At 38.0% G+C, this 22,033-nt stretch overlaps 1 protein-coding gene and 1 long non-coding RNA gene across 30 annotated transcripts in view; one reads left to right on the top strand and one right to left on the bottom strand.

Annotated features, from left to right (window-relative positions):
• Positions 1–187: 187 nt before the first annotated feature.
• The window catches only part of ADAM22 (ADAM metallopeptidase domain 22), a 238,654-nt gene continuing 216,808 nt past the window's right edge, over positions 188–22,033 (bottom strand). For 4 of the 29 annotated variants that reach the window (XM_073238886.1, XM_073238888.1, XM_073238887.1 and 1 more), the window contains 4 exons: positions 15,010–15,110; positions 14,599–14,665; positions 4,300–4,423; positions 188–866 (listed from right to left, as the gene is read on the bottom strand). In XM_073238886.1, coding sequence (XP_073094987.1) covers positions 846–866; positions 4,300–4,423; positions 14,599–14,665; positions 15,010–15,110 — 313 coding nt within the window. In that variant the 3' untranslated portion in view covers positions 188–845. Of the gene's footprint in view, positions 867–4,299; positions 4,424–8,710; positions 8,741–10,045; positions 10,133–12,250; positions 12,362–14,594; positions 14,666–15,009; positions 15,111–17,408; positions 17,604–22,033 lie in introns of those variants that run through there. The other 25 variants (XM_073238882.1, XM_036990667.2, XM_073238880.1 and 22 more) reach the window with 19 other exon arrangements.
• LOC108401854 (uncharacterized) overlaps positions 4,430–22,033 on the top strand; it is a 43,815-nt gene continuing 26,211 nt past the window's right edge. The window contains exon 1 of the long non-coding RNA XR_001854280.3: positions 4,430–8,746. This is a non-coding gene — a long non-coding RNA (uncharacterized lncRNA). The remainder of the gene's footprint in view (positions 8,747–22,033) is intronic.

Genomic DNA, 22,033 nt, shown 5'->3' on the forward strand with positions numbered 1-22,033 from the left:
AACTGCTTCCAGACTGTGCACAGTTTAAAGGGATGTCACTGTTTTGAACAAATACCAGTTACAGAGGGACACATTTAGTGTGTTGACCACTATATTTACATCATCATCACCTTATAATCTTTAAAGACCATTTGATGGAGGACGATGATATGAGTGTGACTGTTGTTAGGCATTTGGCAAATTATACTTCCGTGTAACAGCTCTTTTATTTTAAAAATGTTTACATATGTACAATTGTCCTTGTATGCAGATATAAATATGAAAAGTAAAAAATAAAACAAAAATAAAAATACACGTTTAAGGTTAGCTTATGGGATAGTGGCCTCTCGAAGATTTAAAGTCCTGCAGAAAAATCCTATATGCCTTAGCCCTGCATGCTAGTGTCTATTATGGGATGTTGTTTCCTTAAATGTAGAAAACAAGAAACAGAAGCTTCATGCACATAGCATTACTGTCTACAATGAGGATGTGCTTCAGAATGTCAGGTTCTGAATCCATGACTGTCCCTTAGGAAACTTGCTACATTTGGGTCATGTGAGTTAATCTTAGTGATATTTCTACATATTTCTGTCATGCGGATTATCTGTTAACATACCAGTACCTTTACTGTTCCATGTTATAAGGTAACATTTGAGTAGTTCTTTTCATGGTTCAGTTAAATCCTAAGCCAGTGACAAAAAGAAAATGGTATCCAGATGTAGGACTTGGCTTCCTCTCCTGTGGGGCATCTCAGAGGGTCTTCAATTTGTCTGAAGAGCAGATAGATTTGCAGTGATTCCATGAGGCTGGGTTTCTATAAAAGTTGAAGTAAACAGTTTTGATGTATCACATGTAAACAGTTGCTCTTAAATGGATGTCTCCCATAGCTGTACAACAGAGAAAAGCAAAATTGCACAATGTGAAAGCAGGAAACAGACATATTCAGAGCTATGAAGATGAAAAAAATTAGGTGGTTCCATCCATACTCATGTGATTGTGGACGCACTCTTGCAAAGTCAAATCAAAGGATGAAATAAACACTAAGTTTTAGTTCTTTTCTCTAACCCTGTATCTCAATCTTTTTAACAACTGCCACCTTTTACTATAAAAATCCTCATTTAAATGCTACTTGAAATTTTGAACAAGTTAAATACTGTGTCTCAAATGAAAGAAAATACTTTAAATATTATTATTTTTTTAAAGTACACACACCCTTCTTTTCTCCATGATTCTGCAATAGTCAGTTAAGGTAGTGATTTTCAATAACCTAGGCATGGTTTAAAAACCCACTGCCTCAGTAGCACACCACACCAACTGTCCTGCCTGAAGGTTTCAGCCCCAGGCAAGTTCACTATGGAGTCAGTGAGACCAAGGAATGACAATGGAACAGTCTTGGGGTAAAAGGTTTACACCCAGCTTTATTCTCCTGGTGTTAGGTTAAGCACTAGAATCCCATCTGCATCCAGCAGTCTGAAGGTCCATAATCCTTGTCCATCCCTGCCTCCGCCCAGTGCTCTGGGCAGAGCTCTTTAAATAGTGACTCAGTCAATAATAGCTTATTGCCAGTGGGTGTGGAAGCAATAGCCTAGCAGCAGGCCAATTGCATCATCAAGTAGTTTAGGTTCAGGTGAGGATCCTGGCCACCTGGAACTTCCAGGTGGCCAGGAACTTCCATTTTCTCCACACCAGCTTAATAAATATGTCTGGGTGGGACTCAGGCATCAGTATGATTTAAAAGTCCTCTAGACAATTCCCAGTGTTCCCAGTGTTCAGCCAGTGCTAATAAGAACCTTAGGAAAATGTGATCCATCAATTCGACCACCATGCCCTTTAAAGTCACTGCCCTGGACCTGAGCAGGGTGCACCCTCTCTAGTTCCGTCACACCTGGAAAACGATCCTCTCTCAGGAGCTGACAGCAGAGTAGAAAGTTGCATCCAGGGCAGGGTGTCAGTTCCTTACTTCTTTCATCCTTTCCCTTACCTGGCCTCTGCCCCCAGCTCTTTGTACTGGCTCTGTTCATATCTAATTTCTACAACATTCAGCAATAGCCTTAATGAACTAAAATAACTTAGGCATGATCAAATATGAATGCAACTCTGTTCACCAGAGAAGGCAGGCCAATATTAAAAATAAGAAAAGACCAAGCTAACAGAGTATACTTGCAGGCACTATGATTTGGGTATAATTACCATACACATGAACAAAGAAAGCCTAAGACCAGTATGACTTAGGTTACATCCCATTTCCATCTATCTCTATTTTTAATGGGAGTCTGGGGCATATTGCTGTATACCTAATGAGTTTCTAGGAAAGAAACAGGAGAAAGAGCTAAGGGACTAAGTGGATGTTTCTCTATTGGATCCCTTAATATGTTCTCTTGAATCTTCATGGAAATCTTGCTCTGAAGGCCATACCATAATACTCTGTGTTATATACCTTAGATCTGGCTTCATCTGTCCTTTTCATTAAAAAACATACCCATTTCCTCACCCTTTGGAAACCAAATCTCTCAACTGTGAGGATCTTTGTGTATGGATGACACCTGTTGGTGAAGACAAATGAAAATGAATGGTTAAACAGGGGGCTCATAGAATGTGTGAGGAAAAGATCTGGATTGGTGCTCAAGTGGTGGTATGTAGTAGTAGAGAGCTCAGACTTCAGCCTCAGGGGGGCCAGTGTATTCCCAAATGGTTATGAAGACTGAGTAAGTGACAGCTTGCAGAAAGAGGAGAGGAACAAGCGGATGACACTGGGAGCCTTAGCGTCACGATGATCTCAGTGAGGAAGAGGGAGCACAGAATCACCGAGCCATCACTTTTAGGACTACGCATACCCTCAGCCACTGCTAGATGGCTGTAACAGAGTCTGTGTGCTCGAATCTCACAGCCCACAAAAACAGCCCAGGACAGCGTCTGCCTCTTCTGCACGATTCTGCTACAGGTTCAAGTGGATGTTCCAAACCGGACAGAATCAACCAGACCTTTCTTCACAGAACTGTCCCAAAGGCTACTGTCTTCACAGTCACCCATTCAGCCCGGGGGAGGGCAGGGAACCAGCCATCTCTGCTGAATATTGTCATTTTCACAGGCTCTCGTGTGGGAGTGTCAAGGGCCTACACCCTAGCATGACAACAGCTGAAAGAATGTTCACAACCAGGTAGAGCAAAAAGCAAAACAATTTATTGGGGGGTGTGGGGAGTAATATGCTACACTTCAGCAATTCCCTAGAGAGGGAAGGAATGACATGGGCCTTGGATTTCATTATCACTTACTCACATCATGAACAACTGGAAGCTTATTAACAAGTCTTTTTTTTTTTAAGGCCAGAAAGCTGCATGTTGAGAATCTGAGTTAGCTTCTTCCTTCCCACCATTTCCCATATTAACATATGAAAGTAATTTTTTTTTTTTTTGGTTAACTAAACACCACTAATTGCTTTTAAAATCTTTTTGATTATAGTAATCGAATCTGCTTTTAATGAGTGGTGTTTTATTACTGACTCTGAGTTAATTGAGTTAAAATCTGAATGGTCCAAGTTTACCTTGAACCCCATAATTTAAGTTCAGGAGTAAAAAGACTCTGAATATCTTTCAAAACTAAAGTCTCAGAACCAAGAACCCAACAGCAGGTAAATCTGCCTGGGCTTTTAAAACTTTATTTCATTTTATTGCAAAATTATTTCTGGGATCAACATTAAAGGTTAACTAACAACAACAGAGGTTGGATATCAATAAAGATAATTATTCTTTCATTATATCTTTCATTTAAGCTTCTGAGGGCTGGTCTGTCTCTCTAAACTCAACTGTATCTCAAATTTCTCATAATGGTTGTGTTCCCGTAAACGCTGTGAGACTGAGCAGAACCATGATTACAGTGTAAAAGGGGACCAGTATTCAAATGAAATGAAAGTTCTGGTGAATCATATTTTTATACAAATAACCAACTCCATATATGTTTTAAAATTTTAAATATGTTTTAAAACTCCATATATGTTTAAGCTTTCTAAATTTCACCATACTATTGTCATATTCTTCTAATATTAAGGATTTTCAAATCCCCATTCCGTATCCAAATTCCATCCCCAGGTTCCTATCTCTAAATCCTGCTGGGTTGTTATCAGCCAGTGAGAGACCTGAATAAGCAAACTGGGCACAGAAATTAGGCTATTTACATAATCTCTGGCATTTCCAGGTATATGAGAAAACAGGTAAAAGCAAATACAGTCCCTGTTTTGTCTGTTCCAGGTTGTTACTACATCTGTTACAATGAATAAAAAGATATATAAATATATAGCTATGAATGATTAATATAGACACATACCCTGGCACTTTGTCGGTTCATTTTCTTCTCTTCATCAGGAAGTGGAGGCATTGGGTAGGGGTATTTTCTGCTGGAGGCAATAGACCCAGTTGATGAAGAAGGAGACTTGGCAGGAGAGAGTGTCCTGGGACGTTGAAACACATGAAATAAATATTATGTGATTGCCTAATATCTTTTTCTCATAACTGAAAAGTGGGTTCAGAACAAACTCTCTGATTTCTATTTTCATGGGTCACTACTGCAAAGGTTTAACAGCTGGGAGATACTCTGGCATTTTACAACACTGGAATGCTGGGATTTTATTTTCCTAAGTTCATAACTGCAATGGATTGTTTACATGTTAGTACACAAAATCATACTCTTCAACTAGAAAGCAATAGTGAAATTTTCTATAGAATAGATTAAAAAGCTAAAATGGAGAAGGGATATAATTATTCTAAGAGCTCATAATGGTAAATTAAGTATATAACATATGAATATTCTTACTTTTACCACTTATTGTAAAAGATGTACAGTAATTTCAATTCTATTTTTAAGATCTGAAAATATAATACAACTGATACATTTATTAGTTGCTAAGTCACACACCAGTTCACACAAAACTCATGCACTCAAGAGGCCAGTGTGTTAGTGGTGAAAGAACAAAGGCAAATACCGGGTTTTAATAATAAATTAGTAAACATGCAAGCAGTAAGGAGTGCAGAGTTCCAGCCAACAGAGTCTGATGAGAACATACAAAAATGGTTTGATTAGTCCCTACAATCAGCATCTCTGTGTAGGAGAAGATACTATGCCACAGAAGTAAATCTTGATAACATATAGGGTATACTTGTCATGCCAATAAGGTGGCTATACTTTGGAATTTTACTGAAAGCTAAATAAAACACAAGAACCCTTCCTATTTGGATAACGTGTCACCTTCATCATGGAGCTATTACATATGAAAGATATATGTATGCTATGGTGTATTATGCTGTTCTTGTTTGATTCTGCATGTGCAGTGGTAATATTTGCGACTAAGTTGAGCACACTTGGAAGAGCCCTCATTTGCTATCTTGTCTTTTAAGTGAAAAAAAAAGACAAATGAGTTTTTCCACTCATCGTATCAATGGGAAACAGATGTGATCATTCAGCAGTAACTACCCTTTCACAAATATTAACACTACATACCCATGACTTCTCAATTCCTGGTACAATGTGGTTAGGTCCCACCTACACTGGTTATAGGTCACATTAGACACAAGTATTTATTTCAGCAGGACATACCTCATCTGTATGAGTGACTGACAGCCTGGGAGTTGTAGAGTTGGGGGTGGGGGGCATGGAGGGAGGGGAGACCCTGCCTGCAGTCCATGCAACAGCAAAAAGATGTCTTTATGCTCAATTATTTTAAATTTTGGTTCTCATCCACGTTATCCTTTGCTCTAGGTCCTCTGTAGTTTTCAGATAGGTTTCCGTTTTATGGACACAGAATTCAAGCAAGGTTTGAAAATATTTTTCCCACAAACCCTGAGATCCAAGTGAACATTCTTGCTTGGTTTTAAGAACTGGGAATGACTGAATTCACTTTAAATCTGTAACTCCTAATGTTTCCTCTGTTTTGGGGAAACATCCAGGATCACTTTTTAGTGTGAACACTTAAGCATATTATGGCTGTTTGACTTCTTTTGTGTTAATGCTTTCCACTGTGGGGCAGATGGGTGGAACTAAGGACATTCGTAATTCAATCCCCTAAAGTACTATTAAAGCAATGTACTACTGCACACTTTTCTAACTTGGCAATTAATGATTTTTTTAACTTTCAGAAAACATTTCAAATAGGACTATGATATTTAGGAAATAAATTCAGCATGCATAGAATGCAGACAAATGTTCATATTTAGATATTAAATACATATTTCTAAAAGCAAAAGGTTATCAAACTGAGTTCAGATTTTTAGCCTCATCACTACTGAGATATCCAGTTCAGGAAAGCTAGCCAGGTACACAAACAACTCAATCCTTGCTTTAGGGGGGTTATGCAAAATGAGCTTTATTTTTAACTTCTTTTTAATTTGCTGCAGTGCTTATCTGTCTATAGCTTAAGTTGTTAGGGTAGAGCTTCACAGTCATGACAGCCATTCACTTGGCCATGGGTGCAGAGGACAAGCTTTGCACACATACAAGGCCATTCCAGTGAGGTGTGCTCAGAGTCTGGTCTTCTCCTCGAATATCTTTCCATGGCCAAAGCCAATAATGAATGAAAATGAAAATGAGATAAGAGTCTTAAGAACCCCAAAGAAATTGTGTGTATGTTAACTTCTCACACTAGTTAACTGACACTTCGGACTGTGAGAGGATGAGAAGCCAAGCAAGACAGTTTTAGGAGGGGCGAGGGGTCCTGGAGGTTGGGAGGTGTGTGACAGCCTGAAGGGATTATCTGGGGGGTGCCAGAGCAGGAGTCAGAATAAGAGAACAAGGCAGAGTCGGTCAGTTTAGGGAAAATAAAAAGGCTCAAAATCTCTCATAAATGGCTAAGAGACATTTGTTCAAAACTCTCACCAGGCTCTTTTCTGACCCAGGCTCCCTGCCTGTCAGTCCCAATCCGGCGTTCACTGAGAGGCAGGCACTTACAAAGGAGTCTGGACAAATAGTAGCCACTCTCAGGACTGCATTTTTTAAAACCGTAATAGCCATAAATGTACTGTTAAGAACTGAAGGCGTGTCTGTGTGTCAATGGCTTGTGGTGTATCCTGGGGCTCCATCAGACCACCCGGGCTTGCCTCTTGCAGCTAGGCTCACAAGGCCAATCTCGATTCCGTTCTGCCCCCCAGAACAGGCTAAAACCAGTCCAGTCACACACAAGGGACAAAGACCCACCCTTATTCATTGGTTATCTTCAGACGTGAATTTTAGAGTAGGCTAGCCCTGCAGGAGTCCTAAAGTAGCCCGGGATAGGAGTTCAGCCCCCTTTATGCACCCTGCCGCTTCTAAGTCACTACTGTGCTATGGAAGGGGAACAGAGTCTGGGCTTGTCTTACTAGCTGTGCTACTTTGAGTCTTTCTTTGTGCCTCAGTTCCTCCACCATTGCAAAGGGACTAAGAATGCCTACGGCTCATGATGTTGTGAGAAATAAAGGTACACCATAGGCGCTGAATACATGACAGTTATTATTAGTTTATTTTCACTTATTATGTTTGTATTATCCATAGGATCATGACAGTGGACTCAGAAACCACTGATGACATAAATAATCAACTAGATAAGACCAACAAGTAAAGATGCCTTCTAGGTGCTTGTAAAGGACCATCACCAAGAGAACTGCCCCAGGTCCCATGGGGAGGGGATAATGCTCCTGCCTGGCCCTCAGCCACCCCTTCTCAGGGACCTGAATATCCACTGATAACAACGAGCTGTCAGGGTCCTAGCAGAACTGGGTAAGGGAGCACACCTGAGGCGCTCTGACAGCTCAGAATCTTCTGACATTTGCTTTGCTCTCTGTCGTGATGTGGAGACTGTATTTTAAACGCTGGACTGTATTTTGGCCCGGTTTACTTAAGTCACAAGGTCCCACTTGCATTTTAGAAAGAATGCCACAAACCCCACCCCATCAGGGTGACTGATTAAGTGCCATTGCTCTCAGGGGTGGTTTCGGCAGGAGAGGAAATCCTGAGTGACCTGGTGGCAGATGAGGCTGATCTGTGCTTAAACCTGGGGCTGGCAAAGCAGAAGCCAAGGTTGTGGCTGCACTTCGGGCCTCCTATGTGAGGCTAGGCATGGATGAGGAGTAGACAAATTTTCTCTGTTGCATTACAATCATTATGTTAAAAGCTCTGGGGTATCTCTACTATTTACAACTCCCACAGAAATTCTGTGTTGATTTTCATGTCTTATCAATATAACCCTTATTAATCCAAAAATGACAGTTGTTATAAACCGCCACTGAATTATATCTAGCTTTTAAACATAAATACAGGTTTTTAACAATTAATTCTGAACGTGACTACTCATTGTGGGAATGGATATTCAGTATTAGAAGAGGAGATAAGGGAACCCTCTAAAACTGTCCTGCAGCTCTGCACGTGCAACTAAGGGTGCTAAAGCATTTCCCCATCCAAATTGTGTTGAGTCATGCAGCTTCTGGGCAGACCTGGGTGCTGATTTTAAGAAATGCAACTCTTCTCTGGGAGACACATACACTACTCAGCTCACCCAGGGGAGGTGAATCAACTCTTCCGGAGTACCATTTCACAAATTATTGCTACAAGAATGCTAAGTCCACTGAGGTATAAAAGCCTTAGTCCATATGGGACCAAAGTCTGTTTTGGTTGCATGGCCAATACAAATTACATCTGCCCACAAGCCTGAGGAAAGTAGAAAGAAACAGGATTGCAGATGAGTCAAGATTTCAAATATTCAAAATCATCTTACCTGTCTTCCTGACGTTGGCCATCCTGAGAGCTACAGGTGAGGGTGGGATGTTGAATGTGAGTGTTATGTTCATGAGGTTCAGTGTGGGAAAGTGATATAAGCAGAAGGACAGGGCAGGAGAGAAAGGCGGGGTCTAAAAGCAGGACACCTATTCTGTGAGCAGGCAGAGAATATGATTTCCTTGGGGTATATGCAAATGTATGGATCAAATTAAAATGCAAGTCGGTCTAATCATTTTCTCAAACTATACATATCTAAACTAAATGGTACACTGGAAGAGCAAGTCACCTTATATGGGTGCTGAGAGTGAAATATGCATACATATTGGATATCTGTTAAATGTTGACCCAAGTCATGGCAAAGAGTAATTTGAAAATTTATTATGTTCAGAAGAGGTAGTAACTGAATCTGTATTTCTTCTTAATATTAGTTGCTCTCAAAATAGTCAGATATACAGTGTACATTTATATCTAGGAAATCACTTTGATATTATAAAGAATGAAAACATGCCATTAAGAGCTCTTGGAAATTCTGACTTCTAATGTTACACTGACCTGCAGTGAGCTGAATAAATTCAATAGTTTCTAAAATGTAGGGTTACTCTATCTGCTCTTTTGTGAATCAAGCATATGTTTCCCATCTGTTTCCTGTTCTCTTTGAAGTGTTAGACAACATTCTTATTAGCATAAAAATTCCTTAGGTGCTGTGTTGAGATTCCATAAAACCCTTCTCGGGACGGCCCTCCTGTGGTACCAAATGGTTGTAGTAAACGAATAAAATCTAAACTTAATCTATATACTCTTATGTGGGTACTATTCTCTCAAAAATTTTCAAGTGACATCAAATCATTGTTTGTACTATAGGTAAAATTCTACTATGCTTCATTCCATTTCTTTTCACGTTCTCCCTGGAGTGTTCGTATGCACTATGCACTCTTAAGGCAGGAAGTAGGAATAATGCACCACAAAACTGCTGGATTCTAGAAATTAAATTGTTCAGGTTAATAGTGTTTCTTTATTAGTGGAAAGTATGTTTCATGCCCATAGAACACTACATAGCATAAAATGAAGAGAAAGCTACTAAAAAGCTCAAGATGGTGATAGGGACATGCACTAAATGGCAACCCTTTCAAATGGCTTCATTTGAAACATTCAGAAAAGAAGTAGACTTGCTCACGAAGCCAAAAACAGAGATCAAAGGCAGCAAATAAACAACGATCCTTTTCCACCTACGGGAACTTGTATTGGGAGATACAAGATGGAGAGCCAGTCACACTACAGTATTTGTATGTGCTGGGAGAGTTTGAAAAGGATATAAAATTAATTTATAAAATACCTAAAGTATGGTCCTTCAGTGTTTTTATTCACATCTTCTACCCACTTAGCTACATTATAGTCTCTTTTGAACCATGGGTTTAAATACCTGCAGAAAGCAATGGAAGGAACAAAGAAAGCAGAACAAGATAGAAAATCTGAAAATACACAGCACAAGCTTAGCAAGGATGTTCTTCACCCTCCAAATGCAAGTGACTATGGCAAATAAACCAGGATGGGTGTTGGGTGAACATGAGGCAGTCTGTACAATGACATGAGGATAAACTCAGCTACAACAAGGCTCAAGGCATTCTAGAATGTACTCAGCATTTCAGGGAAAGCCTTCCCAGTGGTCTCCCAAAGTGAATCAGAAGCTCTATTTCAGTCATAGTATTATCAGCAGGCCCAGTTACCCACCTCCAAAGTGGCTTTTTCCAGGCCACCTCTCATTTGGCTCCTTGGTTTTCAAATGATAACAGTGCTTTTTTGAGAAAATTCAGATGGCTGTAATTCCAACCTGGTGTTTGGGCATATAACACCCCAAGAACAATTAAAAGGAGCAAAGTTCTCTTTCCAGTATGCAAGGAAAGACTTAACATGGCATCTGTTTTACTCCCAATCGCAGATCCCCAGCTGGAGTTAATGAGAAACGTGCTCCAGCTGGCCCTACCCGGAGCGGAAGGGATCCCACTCTTCTGATCCTGGAGCCCCAAGACATACTAAGTACTAACCAGGCAGGCTCCATGATCCTGAGCTGGGTTAAGTAACTGAGTTACATCTGCAGTGTTCCTTCCTCCTCTTTATGCACTCCAGACTAAAGTGTTCATGCTTCCATTAGGAAATGGCCCTCAGAATTTGCCTTCTGATTGTCTGATCATGAATCATGTGTGGGACTGCCACAGGATGATCATGACCTTGGTTAGCATTTCCCTGATGGGTCTGTCTCCATCAGAATCTTGTGCAAAGGAAAACTGAGAAGATAGTAAAATTGGGGGGGTAGGTTTTATTGTTTTCTCAGTTTCTTTTGACTTTTATCCAGGCCGCCAAGCAAAAAACACATCCCCTTAGAATGTACCTTCATAAAATATAGATTCCACAAATACAGCTTGGAAGAATTTGGAGGTTTCACTGAGTTTTCTCATTTAAAAAGTAACTTCAAAAGACACTAGAGACAAGACACAAGCTCTATAAACTTTTAAAGTCATCTGGGAACAAACCATGGGAAATGATAAAGTACACTATTCATTTTCAGTCAAAGTTGGCTTCTTTCCTCCATATTTAGTTTTAGTTTGTAAACACATTTAAATCAAGACTACATTTTCACAGTTATGTAAACAAAATCAGACAATTGTTTTCCCAAGTGCTTTGCTCTCATTTTTACCTATAACCAACATACACCACAAAATCATTCATGAAGCTCCCTCCTGAGAGGGGCTGGTTGCCTTTTATGTTTATAAGACCATTTTTGCTAAGGTTGCATCCCTGAATGAGGAATAACTCACACTAGCCTTGCCTTTAGCCACAATCATTGCCCACTTAAGATTTTCACAGAGATAGCCAATCAAAACCTGCATGAAGATTTCCCCTGAGACTCCAAACAAAAAGTCCAAAAGCAAGTGCAGCCACAGATGAAGGCTAGTGAATGCTCTGGCCTGAGGAAAACCTTAGAAAAAGCCCATGCTGATACTGTCGGGTGAAATGTAGCCACACGGCAAACTGAGTCACCCACAAGCAGTCAGCCGCTCCCAGGAGGAGGCCACGTGTTCCTTCCACTGCCAACCTTAGAAGCTCAAAGGGCTGGTGTTCTGGCTGTTCCATGTGAAGGGCCTTTTCCTCCATTTCAGGAAGCATCTCAGGATGTGTGGCCATTTCACTAGAGGTCATTGAGGAAAGCTCTCAACGGTGTTGCTTCTGTGAAAGTGACTTCACAGTGAGCTTCCTAACATCTCTAGGTCATGGCGGCTGGAGGGACGGGATTTCATCAAGCTGCTATACACCTGCCTATGTAGCTTGACTTGGTTTGTAGCGCAGCATGCAAAAAAAATGCATTAGGAGAGGAGAGCTCTTTGTATTCTCCAGTATGGAAAGGCAGAGGAAAACTAGCTGGTGCTGGCTGGACCACCATCAAGCAGACACTGGGGGTCAAATGGCCCTGTTCTCAGCCAAGGAAGGTACTTGGAGGGAGATTACGTGGCAGCCCAGAATGAGGGGGCAGGTGGAGACTGACCTGTGATCCAGACTCCCTGTCTGGGGGCTGTCAGAGCCCCCTGGGCTTATGCCTTGGGATGGGACTGTCTGGGCGAGGGAGTGCCCAGGCTCAGGTGCTTGGGGCTCCCTCCTGTAAAAACACAATATATAATACAAAGTCTAAGCCAAAACCTTTTTTTACATCATGTACAACAGTGAGGAAGATGCAAAAGCTTTGAGTGGAAAAACAAAACAGTAAACAAGGACATTTTATGTTGTTAACTAGTCGAGTATGCATTTGTGATGCATGTTTTCATTCATGTCCCGATGTTTCCTCATCCTGTGGGAAGATGAGGTACTAAAGGGAAGGTTGAGATAACAGACCTAACAATATATAATAATCTCAAAAATTTAAAAAGATATGTTTGTCCACGGTCATTCTGCTCTTACAGTCACCCAAATTATATTGTTATATTAGAGACAAAAGGGATTATTTAACAAATCTGGAAGTATAAAAAAAAAGCTGTCTGTACTCTTGTAAATACAGATCCCTGATATGCTTTGTATTAGTACTCTTTTTAAGAAAAAAAATACATATATATAGTGCCTAAACAATAAGGTGTGTGAGAACACTGGTCAGCTTCAAAGACTTGGTCCCTTTCAGTTAACATGTCATGTAACCCAAATTTGAAAAGCTTGAAAAATCTGAGGGATTCCTAAGCACTTCTTCCTCACAAAACTGATTTCAGTATGATTGATGTCTTATTAAATGTTATAACTTTATCTCTCAGGCAAGATTTCTCAAGGGCAATCTGTAGTACCATAATTTTTTTCACATGATGTGGACAGGACTTCTACAGAAATTTTTAAAAAATAAGCAACTGCACTATAAAAATATTATCTGAATCATGCTAACCATCAAGCATTCTCTGGGCCCTAAACACCTAGCTTCAATGTAATGCTTGATTTTTTTTTTTTTTACATGGAGGTTTTCAAAACTTTGTTATACTGGTGAAATACTGGCAATACTGTTAGAACACTGAACAGTGTACAAAGGAAGTTCTGGAGAATAGTTAGCAGTTTTATCTGTACTCTTGTAAGCAGCTGAGATAAGCTCTTACCGGGTGACCTCATGCAAGAAAAAACCGAATCAAACAACATTCCAAGAAGAGTTTATCCACAATGTACCCTAAAGCTTCCAAGTGCTTTGGGAATGTGAAAGATAAACTCCAACAATTAGTTATTTATGATGAAGTTCTATGATGCCATTCTGGACCATGCAATGGTATCATGTGAACCTATCTATGGCTTCTAAGGCGAACCGTGTCAAGACACGTACAAGACAATACCATCAGCAGGAAGGTACAACTTCAGGGCAAAGTTACTATTCCTTACTGAGAAAGGCAGGGTGGATGATGGAAAAGCTAGCGTAAGTTCTGGACAAGCAGTTAACAGATACCTGCCATTCAGATTGCTAAATGTTAAGGCATGAAGAAAAAATAGAGACCCTGGGAATAACCATCTCAGCCATGAGAAATAAGTACAAAAAATGTAGGTAAGTCAAAAAAGTATGGTTAATTAAAACCAGGTGGCAAGGTCCAGAAGGATACCACGGGTGTGTTTTATTCCATGATAGGAGATAAAAAGTTTGAGGAAGCTTGGTTTTGCTGTACTTTCCGAAGTGGAGAGAAGAACAAAAAAAGTGCATGGCATTTACCTAATTATAAATGGCTTTAAAAGTAACTTCCAACCCCACCCCTACTAAAAAAAAAGCGTGGCTATCATTTAAAACTCCATAGTGTTGCATTTGGTGACAATGAGTCATTAAAGAGCAGGTTTAGGTAAATGCCCTTTTAAATGTCCTCAGAAGGAACATTTAAAAGGGAAACGTATTCCATTAGTCTGAGAGAATGCTTAGATTGCAGCCATGAAGCACTCGGAGCGGTGGATTCCCACTGTGAGCAGTACCACTAGGATGGGGGAACCTCCCTTGCCTGCTTCTAGGTTGTGTGAATATTGGGAGAGGAAGGGTGACCCCTCTGAAATGGCTGGACCCCAGGTGATGAGAAGAAAGGAATGTTATCAAAATTCCCTTCCAACAGAACCAAGACACCACAATGGCAGGTTATTGGAGGAAAAAGCCTGCAGTGAGGGTGAGAACCCCACTATTAGTGAGTATTGGTATGGGCACAGTTGCGGAGATGCCTATGTAAAAGAGAAAAGCCATGGTTAATTTTGGAAAGGTAAAAAAAAAAAAAAAGGAATTAAAACGACTAAACCAAAACCAGAGGCATGGTTTACAGTTCTTTGAGGATCTGGTTAATTAAGTTTTCACAGAAATGGCACAGGACCTTGCAATGTCCTTTTGCATTAGAGGTTCTGACTTACTCAGTTGAATTAGACCGAGGTCTAAATCTTTTGCCTCTGATTTTCTTTCTGTTGCCTCCCAGGTTACCTGAAAAAAGACGGTTTAGAGCTAGAATTGAATATAAATAAGCATTCGCTGATTGTTTAATTACATGGTGTTTTAAGCAGGTACAATTCATAACCAGCAGAGCCCCAGAACACAGGGCTTTACAGCCCTCTGTAGCCTTCTCAGTGTGTCTGGTACAATGGTACTACCGAATCCCAGTTTTCCCATCCAAGAAACAAAGAACTGGACTCATAATAAATGCCCTCTTCTCTATTAGGGGAAGAGTTTAAAGCTTACAGGAAAGAACCATCTTTTACAACCAGGAAACACAGAATATAGAATTTGGGTTATGTGGACAGACACATTCAGAATGCCGCCCTATATACCTTGCCAAGAGTTACTTCGAGGTCGCCCATTTTCACAGATGTCTGAAATATGTTTTGTGTCTGGAATCCTTTCACTCCAAGAATGAGAGAGTCCATTTGACCTGAAATTGAAAATGTGTATATATTGTTCAAAAATATAATCAAATGAATGTTTTGAAGTCAGTAAGCAAAATTTCTAAGCATTTCTGTGCGTTAAATAAAATAAATCAAGAAAGAAAAAAATCTGAAATGAAAGAATGAAGAGAACATGAAAGTCTTCATGAAGAAGGCAGAATTACACAACATTCAATTTAAGAAAAGTCAAATACAATGGAACCCCATTACAATAGTTCATAATAGAAAAATATCAGGATACAGTGCAAGCCAATTACATTCCCCAGAACACAGCAACCACATATAGCAAATTCATACATATTTCAGTTATATAACCTGAGCAGCTGAGTTATAATGGGGTCCCACCATAGATGTTTCTTAATTGTAAAGCAATGGTTTCCATTCAAATATTATGAGAACATGGACTTCCAAGAGATTTCATTAAGATTCGCTCAGTTGAACCTGGCAAACCTTTACCAAAGTAATATTTAGGTTTTCTTAAGCAATAAAATTTTCTGAGAATTGTCATTTTCTCCACAAATATGGCCCCCAGAAATGTAGTACTGTTATTGTCTGGTAAGTGAACTGAATCAGATGTTTTATCATGGAAGTGTCTCTCACAAAGCCCATGTACCATTAAGCCCTTCTGCTATTTGTATCCTGCCATCTTTATAAATTATTTCTCTGCAAGAAGCAAAATTTACAAACCTACCTTGTACCATATAAGAAAAGCATTTTGAGAAACTACACTTACTTAGGAGAATAATTTGATAGACTTTTAACTCGTTGAAAGTTGTAACCCATTGAGATTGTGCTAAAATCGGGGAATTATTCAAATCAGTATTTTAAGCTTTCCTTGAGACACTTTAGAAAATAGTATTATACTTAAATTCTTTCCATATATCATTCCAGTTAATTGAAATAACATCTATTTTAAAAGGAATCTTCTGCTGACAAATGAAAATAAATGGAACTCAGCACAATTATTTACATATTAATTCCCTAGATTAGGACTTTTCAACATAATTTGCTAATTATAAAATGACTCTTTTGTACCAAAGGCCAATAGAAATTCTGCTTGGAATCCACTGATTTGTCCACCTATTTACCATGGTATTTAATTTAAAATTAAATACTTGACTAAGAAAATATTTATATACTGAGAGAATTTAAGTAGATCTTACTCTCTTAGCCAAAAAGCCACCAGCAAGTTAAAAGAATAAAAGTTTTTGAACATGATTATATAGACTTGTACTTTGTGCAAAAACTAAGATTTTTACTTTTGCTTTAAGAGCTGTTATCTGAGTTAAAGCAATCCTTCGTGCTTATTAAGATAGTTCAACATAAAATGGAGTTCCCCCAAAACTCACTAATTCCTTTTATTCTCCTTCCTGATTGCTTATGAAGAGTGGGATCCATTGTAGAATTTTTACAGGTGATCCAGCTCTATAGAACTCCAGAAGACATCACGTTTCTTCTCAATAAACTAACAGGTTCCCCTTCAGTCTAAAAGTAACTACTGGGCACAAAGTAATGCATGGGGCTATCAAATCTTTTTCTCTATTCATTACATCTCTACAACAATTTTAAAGAAACTCTTCCAACAGGAATATTTTAGCTTCCTTCAATGTGAATGTAGGTCTCATTTCCTAAAACACTGCAACTATTCATTTCTTCTATCACTTTATTTTATTAAGCAATTCTAAAACATGCAGAATTTTAAGTGGTCTTATCTACCTCAAGATCATGGAGCAAGAATATAGCATCAAAGTTTAAAACATATAAATAATATATTGACCCCACCTGTACTTTTATAAAACTCAAACAATAAATATACTTAAGTTAATTTGGCAACCAAGCTCTAAATTATAAGGCCTAGAAATCATCCATCCAGGAATAAAAGGCAAAAATCATAATATTCAAATACATGATTCACAGCAAGCTTAGCTTTGATATATTTACAATGTAAAAATATTTAATGCAGCATTTATATCACCAATTAATTTTAACAACCGCTTTACTGAAGCATGACAGTAACCTTTTTCTTTGACTACCAAACATGACATAAAGCTCACCATTTAAAATATTATAAAATATTATGGTTTCTCAAGCCATTTAAGAGCAAGGTTGAAAAGCCCAAGGTTTCCATATAGATTTGGGTTGTTGTTCATTTAACTTTTGTTTCCATTTTTGGTCTGATTTGTTTCACAAGTGGTTCTGAGCATATGGCATTTTGTGGTAGAGTAATCAAAGAACAAAGGATACTATTTTTTAACATTCAAGAAAGAAGGAAGAAGTAATCAAACCTGCTGCAAAATAATGAAATGTTCTGACTAATGGAATAATGTGTGATGGAACAGGTAGAAATCTGAAAATGCGACAGAAAAGCAGACCTCTTCTTAGAACTAGATGCTGAGTTTGTGCTGACTCCAGGAGGAATGTCGCTATAAAAAGAGTCGCCATCGCCAGGCTTTTTTACATAATCTCCCTGGGGTAACTGTCTAAGGCATAATAAACATTTCAGAGTCAGAAAACAAGACACACACATGAACACAGACATATACAAATATTATTTTAGGAAAAAAGAGGTAGGGGTAATGATCTACATGAATCAAATCTACAGCAACACAGAAGAGTATTAATAACTATGACAAGTTAAAGTCATTCTAACTACAGAGGTCAGAAATAAAATCACTGAAATATTTCATCTGGATGGATAAAGCTTTGCTGCAGGGGAGAAATATGGAAAGATGAGTATTTTAAAGTGTAACTTCATTATACTTGGATACATTAACTGCCGTTTTGTCAGAAAAAAAAAAAGGTGCCAAAAAACAAGTGTTGGGACACAGAGTTCTTGCCCAGATAAGGCATAGTTATTTTTTTGCTGTGGTAAATAAACTATGCATGATTTCTAAACATCATATAATGCATTGCTCTCAAAAGAAGTGATTGATTTCTACTCTATGTTCTGTAATTTGATCCAAATAAATTAGAGTTCTCTGTTCAATTTGGAGATTCATTATTCACTTAACAGAAATATGAAGAGATTGAAAGAGACTCAAAAGGTCAAGCAAAAATAAATTCTAGAACTGCACAGTAGAATATGTAAAGGAAAGGAGTTTAGCAAGAGGAAGAAAGGGTTGAAAAAATAACCGAATTCTTGCTGAGACTATGGAAGAATATTTTATAGGTAATTGGTAGGTGACCTCGGTTCTCTATCTCCACTATAGGAGGAACGCACCAAGGGAAAATCTAATCTGTAACTGTTAGGGGCCCCACCCACTCTGATTTTGGACTAAGACTGAAATAGATTTTCTCCTCAGGGGAATAAACAGGGTAGAAAACTTTAGATAGGACCAGCTAGTCAACCTCCTCTCTCAGGAGCTTGCCAGTGCATGGCCCCCAAACGGCCAAGTGCATCCAACACTTTATTCAGTTCCATTCAGAACTAGTGTTTGGTTCAGAATTTTAAACAGAGCTGTGCTGAAATAGATCTCTAACAATGTCACTTTCAAATGTTTGCTTGCTTATATTGATTCCCATACTATTTTAAATGTTTAAAATACTGTTATTCATTCTTTTGAATGACCAAACCTTTCATATTTTTTCAATCCTATATATTCACACATTTCTAGGAATCTAAAAAAGATTTTTCAGCTCATGTAAAGCACAGGTTTTCACTTATGTAATCAAATCTACTCCTCCCCTTTAAAGAAAGTCAAATTTCTCATTACATTTGTATGTAAGCCTAATTTTATCTATAACTCTGATACATAATATCTTCAAAATATTTTTAACCCTTCATGTGACTGCAGCTCATGAAAACCTTTCTTTTCCCCAGTATATTATGAAACATCAATTTTATAGGAAAAATAATAACTCCCCCATAGTTTTGTGTTAGTAATACAAGACAAATAATATTATTTTTTACGCAAGATAGCTTTAATCTCTGGAATCATCTCTGTCTTTACCTCTTATCAGAATATTCTACCAATACTTGAAAGAATGCTCTTAGTAAAATCAGAGTGCTGTATGTTGCCTCAGGAAGGGAACTTCCCTCCTGTTTCATATTAACGTTTATAAAAGAATGTCAGAGAACATCCCTTCAAAGTAACATTTCCAAAAATAATCTATGTGGTTAACAAATCATTTGTCACTATTACTTTTAATGATAATCTTTATAAACTAAAGAGATGTGCCTCACTAAAATTAAAATTAAATAAAGTTCCAACTACACTTGACCTTTCCCATTAATCTATCCTCCAAATTATCTTCTTTTTCCAAGGTTCTGGTATTCTGGCTTTACCAAGGGCTCACTTAGCTGATACCACCAGTTTAAATGGACTGCCTCTCACAGTCGGTGGGCCCTTTTTTTCCTTAACTGAGCACATTTTATCACTCTCCCAGTGTGATTTCTCTACAAAACATGGTCATCTTTTTTACATAATATACAAACACCCCAAATGCTAAACATATCACACACTATGGGCTTCAATCAAAGAGTAGGAAGGGAGTTTAAATTCGATGAACTTCTGGGGCATAGCCCTGCTTTTATCACCCTGGGTGGATTAGATTCTTACCTTTCTTTATTGTGAAGTCTCCAAAATAAAGAAACTACTCTGCATTTTCCTTAAAATTTCAAAAGAAATGCACGTAACTTTCTTCACATAGTAAATACATAAAAATGTTAGTGATAGATTATGAATCTTGTGAAAATTAATAAGGGGAAATTGCAACTAGAGTCAGGAGGCTAGGAGGGAAAGTTTACCACTGCAGTTCACCTACAGGCAGACTGTCAATTACAGACCCCAACAGAAGAATCCTCAACAGAAGGAGTCATCAATCAGAGGCTCCAACAGGGGAAGCTGTACATTATCTTTCCTACAAGAAATTGACCGGCCCTGCAATTCAGCCTATGAGGAACCCTCATCACCCTGAACTCTTGTTTTTCTCCAATCCATTCAAAACAACCCTTCCCAACTTCTTCATTCTTCTCCATAAAAGAACATTTTTTTCCTTTGCTGCACCTGCCTGTGGTTTTGCCAGAGCTTGTATGTCCTAAACTGTAATTCTCTGCTATTCTGGAATAAACCCATTTTTGCTGGTCAAGTGACTATTTAATTTGAAGGGTAACAATCTTAAATTAAAAGAAAAATATTTAACATCCTTCACTGTCCAGAAATTTATCTTTTTTTTTCAATATCCATTACATATTATAACAAATCTTTTTCTTCTTACTTAACCTTTAGTGAAGTTAGAGAAAATCAGGTCCCCATGAATAATAAAGTAACATTTCATCATTTGTTATAAAGGATCATAAATGACCAACTAAACGATATGTTTAAATTTTTTAAAATTGAATTTCTTTTTCTGGTCTTAATGGCTTTCTTACTAAAATTTGGTCTCATAGAATTTTGGAATCTAGAAGTGATTACCACATTATGTGACCTGACTACTGCCAAGTTGTATAATGGGAAAATTACCTCATATTTCCCATGGCATATGCAAATATAACATACATTTGCATGACTTTTTTATTATAAATAATGACCAAAAAAGCTTATTTAAATTCTTTTTCCTCAAAAAGGATCCCTGTTGTGAAGGAAGTCTGATCTTCTGAACCATAATATGTAACTTAATAATCCTATGCATACTCAAAATGAGAATACAATGAAGAATAATTAACTGTCCTAGCCTCAGTGCTGAAGGAGGCATTTCTCCAATACTTTGTTGGTGTCTGGGCTATTACTGGAATTGTTGCTTTACTCTTTTAAGAAATTTTGTGTAATGTGTACCGAGTCACACTGACAAATGCATGAATATCACTGAAAAAAATAAGAATATAAAAAGAAAGAATTGAAAAAAGAGGGTAGGAGATACACAAGTGGATAGTAAAATGGCTAAAACAGGTGAGAGAAAAGAAATGGGGAAGGAGGGTTCTGCTTAAGGTTTGAGTCAGGAAGATATATCTAATTATTTGTTTAACTTCATATTAATCATAATGTGTTATTTCAGGCAAAGAAAGATAATATTTCAGCTGAATATGAATGTCTTATAAATCCAAGCTCAATTAATGTTTTCTTATCTTATTGCTATTTGTAAATCTGCCTCAAAACTCAAACTTACTTATAATTCTTATTACAAAAGTATACAGCTGCTAAGTCCTAAAGAAATTACACTAAAATTGATAAATTTTAGCATTTATCGAAATATAAACATTAGCATCAACTGAAAAAATTATGGCCATCTTCTTTCTTGAAGAATTTAAAGAAAAGCATCAACAGCCATCCTTCTAACTATATAATGAAAAAGAAGTCTCCATGACTCCCAGATACATAGTTCTACCCTTAGTAAGATGACAAGGGCAAATTTAAAGTGGTATCATTCATGAGGAGGGTTCTGCTTCCACTGTGCCCCAGAATGGGCCTTCTGTTTTTATTAAGAAGTAAAAAACGGATTTGTTTCTCATCTTCTTGTCCAACTTGGAATTAAACCTATCACACATTCCTCTGATAGAATGCAAACCTTGAGGAAACATTCTCCAGAGGGAAAATTTACCAGATTATCAGGTTCCTTCATAAAATTACTATAAGGCTTTACAGATTTACGAAGAACTTTATCTAATTTTAGAGTTGAGGAAAGTTTCAATGATTTCCCAAGACCACATACTAGCAAATGCATTTCTAATTCTTTGTCAGTTGTTCCTCCCACCACGGAACCTCAAAGGAAAACCAATTCAAAGGCAAGGACAACTCAAAAAAATATTATTTCTATTTCCTGGCAACCTTTGGAACACAGCACATCTTTATTTGAGTATCTGCAGATGTTTGTACAAAACTGTAAATTTCTTAAATGCATAATTTGTTCTATTGGCCTTACCACCTTCTTTATAATGACTAACATATATTCTCAAATAGGAAAACCCTTCAGA

Source organism: Manis javanica, chromosome 6 (assembly GCF_040802235.1).
Source record: "Manis javanica isolate MJ-LG chromosome 6, MJ_LKY, whole genome shotgun sequence".
NCBI classification, from domain to species: domain Eukaryota; kingdom Metazoa; phylum Chordata; class Mammalia; order Pholidota; family Manidae; genus Manis; species Manis javanica.